Consider the following 10,614-nt stretch of genomic DNA (forward strand, 5'->3'; position numbering starts at 1 on the left):
TGGGTAAATTATAATTTAGTATGTAAGATTTCATAATATATATAATTTAGTCTACATATTTTTAAAATCAAATAATTTAGTCTCTAAAATTTTAAAATTAAACAATTTAGTTATTGACATTATATATATATATATATTAAAATAATAATGAAATAAATAGAATTTATAAAGTTATAAAGGCTTACTTATACATAGTTATGATATTTAAGAAATAATTTATAAAATATATAGATAATTTTACAAATTAATTAAAATTTTTAAAGACTTTAAAGTAATAAATAAATATTTAATCATTTAAATTTAAAAATTTTTAATTTAATAGAACGTATTAAAATAAAATTAGGGTTGGAATCTTATTAATATAGTTTTCCTTTTCAATATTAAAAATAAATATTAGACATATTAAACTATTAAAAAATATTAATAACAAAATTAATGGCATTATACGTTATGATCAAGGTTAAAAGATATCTTTTGTTATGAAAATAAGTTATAAAATATTTAATTGGATGGAAAATTATCACTACTTTTAGAAAATAGCAAGAGTTTGCCTACTGTACGTTAACCTTTAATTGGGAGATGGCCTCTCCCATCTAGACCTGGCCGACTTAAATTGTGAATTAAGTCAGATCAAATCGAGTTATCGTTTTGTTTGGTTAATTTATATGAAATCGGATTGTAAGAGGGTCAAGTTTGATCTCTTGAACTTAACTAGAGTTGATTCGATTCAATTTTTTTAAAATAATAATATATTAAATTTATATTTAAAAAAATTAAAATAAATATAAAAATTAAATTACAATTAAATTAAAATTATTTCAAATAAATTCATTATAAATTGAAATTATTTTGAATTGAATAGAAATAGATTAAAATTATGATATCAGCCATACCAGCTTAACCGGCATTTGGACGGGAGCCGACTTTCGGTCAGGCCTTCGTCCACGCGAGTCTGTTAGTATGAAAAAGGGGAAATATAAAAAGAAAAATAATTTGGTTGCCTTTTTGACATTGACACGAACTTGACATTGAATGTGGAGCACTCGGAGGTGGAAAAAGAAAAAAAAGAAAAATTCCACATGGCCCATTAACCAGATAGTGCTGATAGCGAAAAGCACGAAATAGTCCAACGTGCCCCAGTCCCCTTAATGCTCATCTTATAAAATGTATAATATTTAAATATAAAATAAATAATTTTTTAAATATAAGCTTTGGATATATAAATTATTTTATTGATAAAATAAATGAAATGCAGTTAATGGTGATAACTTATTTATTAATATTATTTAAATTTAAAAATTAAATTGTTATTAGAAAAATTAAAGATTGATACGTGAGTTTTATTGTACTTTAAAACTTAATTATGTATTATTTTTCATTTAACTAAAGTTAAAACTATTATAAATTTAATTTTATATAAAAATAAGTTAATAATCATTAAATTAAATATATTTTTATATATATATATTTTAATTAATTTTACTTAAATTTAATATAAATATTTAATTTAATAATAATTAAATTTATTCTCATATAAAATAAAATTTATATTAAAAGCTTTCCTTAACTAAAATTTAAATTGAATATTTTACAATCTTAAAAATGACTTTAATATAATCAAAATAAAGTATCCTAATAAATATTAAATATTAATTTAATAAAATAAAACATTCTATTACAGGCTTGATAAAAGTAGAGAAGAAGTCTAAATGGTGCCTGGTTTGGTCCGGTAATTTAAGTATATCCAAGTTGAGTTTATACTCTTCCAATAAGACATCTAAATGACTTTGTTAGAATTTCAAATGTATAATTAAAATCAAACACTAAAATAGTAGACGTGCCAATCTGAACTAGGAATGTTAACGAGACGTTGTTGAAGCTAGTGTTACAGTTTGTGGTATTCCAGTGACCCTTCTTGATACAGCGGGCATCAGGGTGACTGACGACATTGTTGAGAAGATTGGTAAGACTTACTAACAAAATCATCAATGGTTATTCAGATTTTTTTGCTTTCCTGTTTGCTTCCATGGTCCTTGAAGCATAATAATTTGAGTTGATCTTCTGGGGAATTCAGACAAGTCTTAAAACTTTCCCTCTCTTTTATTTAATTTCATTTTATTTTTAGTTGTTTTGATGGAACTACAGTAATTAGAAAAAGTTTAAGAAATTGGAACCGTGCTTGATGGTCTTGATCTGGTGGTGAATAAATGAGTACAAGAATTTTTTTTGACAGGTGTAGAGAGATCCGAAGCAGTTGCTATGGGTGCTGATGTCATTATCATGACAGTAAGTGCTTTTGATGGATGGACTCCAGAAGATACTGAACCTCTGAGTAGGATTGAATCTAATAAGGTCTTAGAAGCCTACTCCACTCTCACAATTTTAAGTGTTAAAAGTGTAGCATTCTTTCATGAATTTCTTGAGATGCACTAGTCTGTCCATTGTTGCACAATTCATTAATTGAACTTTCTGTGGAGTTACAATTTTTTCCTTTCCTTTTGGAATTTACTGAAATCAGTTGAAGCTTCAGCTCCAATGGTCCTTGCAATTAACAAAATAGATACTACTTCATCTTTGCACATGGAATGGGTCGATAAATGCAGGAATTCTTTTAGTAAACTTGTTTTTACTTCTGCTGTTACTGGTCAAGGAATCCGAGATCTAGAGATGGCAACTTCTGAGATTATGGGTCTGAACAGAATTCCTACAGGGGGGCGGAAATGGACAGTTAACCAGGTTTAGCTACTCATTGTGAATTGAGTTTTTCACTTTTACCTTTTCTGTCTTTTGGTTGTTGGTTTATGTCACCCTTTTCAGTTCTTATACCTAAACAACTACAGTTTCAAACATCAATTGTAGCCATCACTCACAGCAGTGAACAAATTCTTTGTATAATAAATCTGCTTGGTTTAATTCTAGTCATTTTTTTTTTATAAGAACTTTGATTGGTTTCCTTTTCATTGAATGATGAAATGCAGAGACAATGCGAGCAGCTCGTGCGGACCAAGGAGGCACTCGCAAGGTTGAAATCATCAATACAGGATGAAATGCCTCTGGACTTTTGGACAATTGATTTACGGGATGCAGCTTTAGTCCTTGGGCAGATAACTGGAGAAGACATATCTGAAGAGGTCTTGTCCAACATTTTCGGCAAATTCTGTATCGGTAAATAGATGATACCATTGCACGTATGCACTGGTAACACAATGATTTGTCTACTGTAATTTTCGGACATTTTTCATATGAGACTTGTGTAAAATATGTCTTTAATTCATTTCTGAAATCAGACAATGGCTGGCACCTGAGTTGCAATTTCCCAATTGGAGTCTTTGTTAGGTTAAGACCAGTTGGATATGGATGCAGTAGCTGTTCAGCCGCGAAACAGGGATAAATATCAGTATTTTGTGGCTGCATTTGCTAAAGCCGCTTCGTGCTTTTGTAATTTTATTACCTTGGTCGGTCATGAATAATAATGATGACTAGGGAAGTGAGGATATTGAAAATGGACAAATGTAGGCCAGGAGGGTTAACCAGAATGTAAAATATGTTTCTCCTTCGAAAGATAATTGATAAGGGAAGAATTCAGGAAGAAAGAGAAGAGAAAGAAAGCAAAGCAGGAGATGGAGAGGAAGGCCCTAGAGAAGAAGAAAAGGGTAAAAGAGGGGGATGACTGCGAAAAACATTTTGGATATTTAAAGAACCATGGAGTAATAAAATTACAAAGACGTACGAAAATGAATAATTTGGATAAAGTAATTATTAGGCTCAAACTGCTGTTTACATTCCAGATCCAAAAATTTTACTGTTTAGTAACGATTCTAATACCCTGAAAATGAATAATTGAGCCGAATTTATGACTGTTTTGATCAATAAAACTTGACAATTTTATATTTCTTTAATATTCTGGCAGAGTTGAACACCAAGAAAAAGCCGCGTGTATTGCTTCCACCTCAAAATCCACTTTGTTACGTTGGGAACAATCAAAGCAACCAATCAGGGAAATTGTTAACAGTCCTTCAAGTCTATCGTCATTATTATTCAAATATTATGCGTGTTGGGCATGGTAGACTCACAAACTTAGCGCATATAAAAATATTCCACAACATCCTAAAAGACAGCAACTGCAAAAGATGGCCTCTTCAAGGTTTCTGTTCTTTCTATGCTGTCTCCTTTCCACACAAGTTGTGCCTCTGATCACTCTAGCCCAGCCTGAGATGTTGTACCATGACTGTTTACCCGGAAAGGGCAACTACTCAGCCAATAGTTCCTACCAGGAAAACCTGAATCAACTCCTCACTTCCATCTATAACAACACCGAAATAGATTCCGGGTTCTACAATCTCTCTTATGGACAAGACCCTGACAAAGTTTATGCGAATGGTCTTTGTAGGCCAGATATTACGCCTGAATCATGCCGTGCCTGCCTAAAAGGTGCTAGTGAACACCTCACTACGCTCTGTCCAAACTCTAAGGAGGCTATTGGAGGTTCTGATAACTGCATGTTGCGCTACACGTATCGCTCCATATTTGGGATGATGGAAGGAGGACCTTACTTTTTTGTGTATAGCTTGAATATTGTCTCAGATTTAATTGTGTTCAAGCAGTCTCGAAGGACCTTGTTAGATAGGCTGAGAGATCAAGCTGCAGCGGGCAATTCTCGTTACAAGTATGCAACGGGAGACACAGATGTATCCAACTCCTCTCAAAAAATCTATGCACTCGTGCAGTGTACTCCTGACTTGTCTAAGCAGCAGTGCAGCGACTGCTTGAGTCAGGCCACTGGGTTGCTTTCACAATGTTGCGATGAGAGGCAGGGAGGAAGAATTATTACACCCAGCTGTAATTTTCGGTATGAGATAAACCTTTTCTACGACCCTGCTGCACTTGGGAAGCCTGAGAAGCTGCCAACATTACCAGTACCTGCAGCCCAACCATCTCCACCACCAACCAGTACTGGAAGAACTGGTACATATCCTTAATTACAATTAATTAGATAGTGTCGCTTTTTGGTCTAAAATTAAAGATTCAATGAAATCACACACAAAATTTTTATCTGCTGATTCATTAAGGATTAATTACAATTAATGACATTTTATTTACTGTTTTTGCAGGAAAGGTAAGCAATATAGCTCCAACTCTCATTATCGGCTCTTTTCCCATGTTGTTTTTTTTTATGCTTTAGCTTGCCATCCCTCCATGATTTTCTCTATTTTCCTCTGAATAACACCCTGAAAGTTAAGAGGAGGGGACGGCTGAACCTATTTATATGATTCCATTTTTAAACTTCAGGAAATGTAATTGTGCTCTCTTCCATTTACTTTGAAACGAAGTTTATAATTAGAAGGAGATTGAAATTTTGCTTCTATTTCCTTATAAATTAGGAATTTTTTATAATTAAAAAGAAATTCTTATTTAGATTTGAATTATTATAGACTTAAAATATAAACACGTAAGATTCATATATTTATTTTTTATATAAAAATTTATTACAGTGCATTTAGAATAAATAAATTATCCCATCAATTTATTTAAAATAATAATTTATAAAAATAAAAAAAAGTGATTTATAAAATATAAGTTTTTAAAATTACTTTATAATTTTTAAAATCAATCAAAAAGGAAATATAATTTTAATATATATAAATTAATTTAAAAATATTCTTCATAGGACTACATTATGGCGCGTATTAAAATAAAATTAGGGTTGGGATCTTATTAATATAATTATCCTCTTCAATATTAAAAATAAATATTAAAATATTAATGATAAAAAATATTTTATTATTAATTTATTTTATGAAAAATATTATTTTTCATAAAAATATTTTATTTAAGGTTAAAAATTTTTTTTTATGAAAGTAAATGATAAAATATTTAATTAGATGGACAATTATTACTACTTTTAGAAAATAGCCAGAATTTATCCAACTGTATGTCAACCTTTATTTGAGAAATGACCTTCTCCATTTAGACCTGGTCGATTTAAACCGTGAATTGAATCAAATCAAATCGAGTTATAATTTTATTTGATGGATTTATATGAAATCGGGTTATTAGAGGGTCAGTTTTGGTCTCTTAAACCTAAATTAGAACTTACTTGATTCAATTTTTTTTTAAAAATAATTATATTAAATTTATATTTAGATTCTTTATTTTTTTTATTAAAAATTAAATAACTATAAAAACTAAACTAAAATTGAATCAAAATTATATAAAATTATAGCACGCTAAAATTATTTAAATCAAAATTATTATAAACTGAAATTGTTTTGAATTAAAAAAATCGATTTAAATTGTACATCAGCCATATCAGCGTTTCCGGCTCAAATTTAGACGGGAGACGGCTTTCGACCAGGTCTTCGTCCACGCGAGTCAAGTGGTAGGAACTGCCAGTGTGAAACAGAGAAAATATGAAATGGAAAATGATTATTCTTTGCCCACTCTACGCTAGAAAAAAAAAAAAGAAAAAAAAAATTGCACACGGCCCATAAAGTCCTGATAGATGAGGGCATGAACTAGTCCAACGTGGACCAACCCCTTTAATATTTAAAAAAAAAAACTTTTATTTTATCTATTTAATCATCTTATAAAATATATATATTTTATTTATAATATGTTATTTTTTGTGGCCTTAAATTTTAAGATATGTTTTTTCATGAACTCGAATTATGACCCGACCCGAAAGTTTCGCGTTTGAGTCCCGATTAAGATAAAAAGTAAGATCTGTAGTGGTAGCGGAGGGCATGCACTGATAGGCTGGGGCTCGAAGCTCACCACTGATCTCCTTAGGGGTGTGAGGGCAACTCCTTCGCGGTATGAACCAGTATAAATATTGTAATATTCTACTTTTTACGGTAGAATTGTGAGATATTCAAGAAACACACTATGGTTAGGGTTTGAGAGTTCTGATTGATTGTATCTTGCTCTTTTTCATCATAGTGGAGCTTTTTTTCTTGTCTTGCCCGTGGACGTAGACTTTACGGTTGAACCACATTAAATCATGTGTTATTCTTTTTCTTTTTTCAATACTGTGTGATTGTACAATTTGTGTGTGTGCCTTAGATTTGCGTGCTTGTTATAACAAATTGGTATCAGAACTTTGTGCGCAATATCTTCAACAAAGTATGAGATGGAAAAGTTTGATGGTGAATCGAGTTTCAGTTTGTGGAAGATTAAAATTAAATCTTCTTTGATCCTACAAGGTCTATGAAAGGCAATCGAGGATAACTTTTCAGAAGGTATGAAAGAGGCGGAGAAGGCTGATCTAAAGGAGAGAGCCTTGAGTGCGATTTTCATGAGTATAACTGATAATGTCCTACGCGAGATTGCTGGTGAAAGCTCAGCATCTGCGGCATGGAAGAAATTAGAGGAGTTGTACTCTGCCAAATCGCTGACCAACTGCATGTATCTGAAGAAAAGGCTTTACAATCTGAGAATGAGCGAAGGTACGCCCATTAAAGAACGTCTGGATGAATTCAATTCAATCATTATGGACCTGAAGACTATTGATATTGAGATTGATAATGAGGATCAAGCCCTTATTGTGTTATGTTCTTTGTCACCCTCCTATGAAACTTTTGTTGATACTCTGTTGTATGGGAAAGACAGTATTTCACTAGACGATGTTAGTAATTCTCTAAAATCGAAGGAGTTAAAAAAGAAATTTCCAGATTATAGAGAAAGATTTGAGGGGGAAGGTTTGGTGAGCAGGGGAAGAACACATTCAAGGGAGGGTTCTTCTAGTAGGAAGAAATCTAAGGCTAGATCTAAGTCAAGAATGAAAAAAGCCAACTGTTTTGAGTGCGGGGAGTAAGGTCACTACAGGAGAGACTGTCCCAAGTAGAAAAATAAAAAGGGAAAGCAACCAGAAAGTTCTACGAATGTGGTTGATAGTTTTATTGATTCTGATGGTGATGACAGTGCTGGAGAAATTTTATCCGTGAGTTCAGATCATGGACAAAATTCTTGCATTCTTGATACTGGTGTTACTTATAACATGTGTCCACACAGAAACTGGTTTGTCACTTACAAACAGATGAGTGGCAAGGTGTTTCTGGAAAATGATTGTGTATTATCTGTTGAAGGAATTGATAACATCAGATTGAGGATGTTTGATGGCGTTGTCAGAACTATAGAGTGTTGGCATATTCTAGGACTAAAGAAGAACCTGATTTCTCTTGGGACACTTGACTCTCATGGATTCAGAAACCATGCAGAGCATGGAGTTCTCAAAGTATTCAAGGGCTCTATGGTACTTATGAAGAGCAATTTGATTTCAGGATTGTATTTTTTTCAAGGAAGTACAGTTTCAAGGAAAGCTGCAGTAGCATCCGAAAGCAATAATCAGAATCAGACTCAATTGTGGCATATGCGTCTTGGTCATATGAGTGAAAGATGATTATCTATGTTAAGCAAGCGAGATTTATTGGACGGGCAGAAAACAGAATCTATGGACTTTTGTGAACACTGTGTGTTTGGAAAACAGATTAGGGTGAAGTTCGATAAAAAGGTAGTGTGCAAGACCAGAGGAACGGTGGATTATATCCACTCAGATTTATGGGATTCTAATAGAATTCCTTCCAAGAGTGGTGCCAGGTACTTCATGACTTTGATTGATGATTACTCTCTGATGGTGTGGGTGTATTTTCTGAAACAAAAGATGAGGCATTTTCAACCTTTGCAAAGTGAAAGATGATAATTGAGAAGCAAACAGAAAAGAAGGTCAAGCGTCTTAGAACTGATAACAGGTTAAAATTTTGCAATTGTGAGTTCGATGCATTCTGCAGCAATGAAGAGATATTGAGACATCGCACTTGTACAAGGACACCACAACATAATGGTATTGCAGAACGTATAAATAGAACGCTTTGTGACAAAGCATGAAGCATGCTCTCACATTCAGGATTGAGAAAGGATTTATGGGCTAAAGCAATTAATACAACATATTTCTTGGTTAATAGATCTCCATATCTACAGCTATTGAGTGCAAAACTCCTTTTAAGATCTGGTCAGGTTCACCTGCTGATTACTCTCAGCTGAGAGTATTTGGTTGCCCTGCTTATGCTCATGTGAGAGATGGTAAGCTTGAGCCGAAGGCAAGAAAATGCATATTTCTAGGGTATGCATCTGGAGTAAAGGCTATAAGTTGTGGTACAATGATCCAAAGTCTCCAGGATTAATTATCAGCAGGGATGTGACATTTAATGAGTCTGCTTCTTTGGATAGTCAAAGGGAGAAGTTAATAGCAGAATCAGATCACGATGTCAGAGAACAGGTGGAGCTTGATATTAATACTTCAGGAGTTCAGTCCAGTGATTCAGAGGATGAGGTGCAAGATCCTGATCAACAAGAGGATGCACTTGAGCAACAGCAACAGGATCCATATAGCATTGCAACTAGTAGAGAGAGAAGACAGATTAGACCATCGCAGAGATATACATATACAGATCTAGTTGTGTTTGCCTTGTCAGTTGCTGAAACAGTTGATGTGCATGAACTCAACAATTATAGAGAAGCTATTTCTTGTTCAAATGCAGATCAGTGGGTCGGTGCTATGAGTGAAGAAATTGAATATCTTCACAAGAATCAGACTTAGGAGCTTGTAACATTGCCTAAGGGACAAAAAGTGGTAGGTTGCAAATGGGTGTTCAAGAAAAAGAAAGACACTCCAGGGGTTGAAGCACCCCGATATAAGGCATAGTTGGTAGCAAAAGACTTTACTCAGAGGGAGGGGATTGACTTTAATGAAGTGCTTTCTCTAGTTGTGAAGCACAGTTCTATCAGAGTCTTACTTGCTATGGTTGCTCTTCATAATCTAGAGCTTGAGCAACTACATGTGAAAATAGCATTTTTGCGTGGTGAGTTGGAGGAGCAAATTATATGAGTCAACCTGAGGTATTTGTCATTCTAGGTATGGAAAACTGTGTTTGCTTGCTTAAGAAATCTTTATATGGTCTAAAACAGTCTCCTAGGCAGTGGTACGTAAGATTTGATACATTCATGGTTCGTAATGGCTTTAATCATAGTTCATATGATAGTTGTGTGTATCATAAGAAGCTTTCAGATGATTCTTTTATTTATTTGCTATTGTATGTAGATGACATGCTTATTGCTGCTAAAAGCATGTCACAAATTAACATTCTGAAAAAGCAATTGAGTGATGAGTTTAAGATGAAGGATTTGGGTGCTGCAAAGAAGATATTGGGAATGGAAATTACCAGGGATAGAAGTGTTGGGAAACTTTTCTTGTCTCAATAGGCCTATGTTCAAAAAATGCTTAAGCGTTTCAACATGAATAATGCTAAGTCTGTGACTGTTCCGTTTGCTGCCCATTTCAAGTTAACTGCAAACATGTCACCAAAAACAAATAAGGAGACGGAGCACATGTCTAGTGTTCCTTATTCGAGTGCTATTGGTAGCATCGTGTATGCTATGGTATGCATCCAACCTGACATTTCACATGCTATTAGTGTTGTGAGTAGATACATGGTTTATCTTGGGAAAGAGCATTGGCAGGCAGTGAAATGGATTTTGAGGTATTTGAAGGGTACTACAGATGTTGGTCTGATATTTAACAGGGCCAAAATGAGTGATTCATTTGTTGGCTATGTGGAT

At 33.4% G+C, this 10,614-nt stretch overlaps 2 protein-coding genes across 2 annotated transcripts; both read left to right on the forward strand.

Annotated features, from left to right (window-relative positions):
* The first annotated feature begins 2,516 nt into the window (after positions 1-2,516).
* Positions 2,517-3,276, forward strand: LOC131174426 (uncharacterized). The gene is made up of 2 exons (XM_058137670.1): positions 2,517-2,736; positions 2,979-3,276. The coding sequence occupies exons 1-2, from the start codon at positions 2,536-2,538 to the stop codon at positions 3,171-3,173; spliced, it is 396 nt and encodes a 131-aa protein (XP_057993653.1). The 5' UTR covers positions 2,517-2,535; the 3' UTR covers positions 3,174-3,276.
* An 839-nt stretch (positions 3,277-4,115) lies between these two features.
* On the forward strand, positions 4,116-5,365 carry LOC131174425 (cysteine-rich repeat secretory protein 38-like). The gene is made up of 2 exons (XM_058137669.1): positions 4,116-4,965; positions 5,112-5,365. The coding sequence occupies exons 1-2, from the start codon at positions 4,131-4,133 to the stop codon at positions 5,180-5,182; spliced, it is 906 nt and encodes a 301-aa protein (XP_057993652.1). The 5' UTR covers positions 4,116-4,130; the 3' UTR covers positions 5,183-5,365.
* Positions 5,366-10,614: the final 5,249 nt, after the last annotated feature.

The sequence above is a fragment of the Hevea brasiliensis genome, chromosome 16, assembly GCF_030052815.1.
Source record: "Hevea brasiliensis isolate MT/VB/25A 57/8 chromosome 16, ASM3005281v1, whole genome shotgun sequence".
In the NCBI taxonomy this organism is placed as follows: Eukaryota; Viridiplantae; Streptophyta; class Magnoliopsida; order Malpighiales; family Euphorbiaceae; genus Hevea; species Hevea brasiliensis.

Excerpts from the sequence above, each read along its gene's own strand:
- LOC131174426 (XM_058137670.1), top strand. The coding sequence starts at position 2,536 with ATGGTCCTTGCAATTAACAAAATAGATACTACTTCATCTTTGCACATG. Across the intron at positions 2,737-2,978 it reads GGAAATGGACAGTTAACCAG|AGACAATGCGAGCAGCTCGT; the intron begins GTTTAGCTACTC and ends GATGAAATGCAG.
- LOC131174425 (XM_058137669.1), top strand. The coding sequence starts at position 4,131 with ATGGCCTCTTCAAGGTTTCTGTTCTTTCTATGCTGTCTCCTTTCCACA. Across the intron at positions 4,966-5,111 it reads AACCAGTACTGGAAGAACTG|GAAAGGTAAGCAATATAGCT; the intron begins GTACATATCCTT and ends CTGTTTTTGCAG.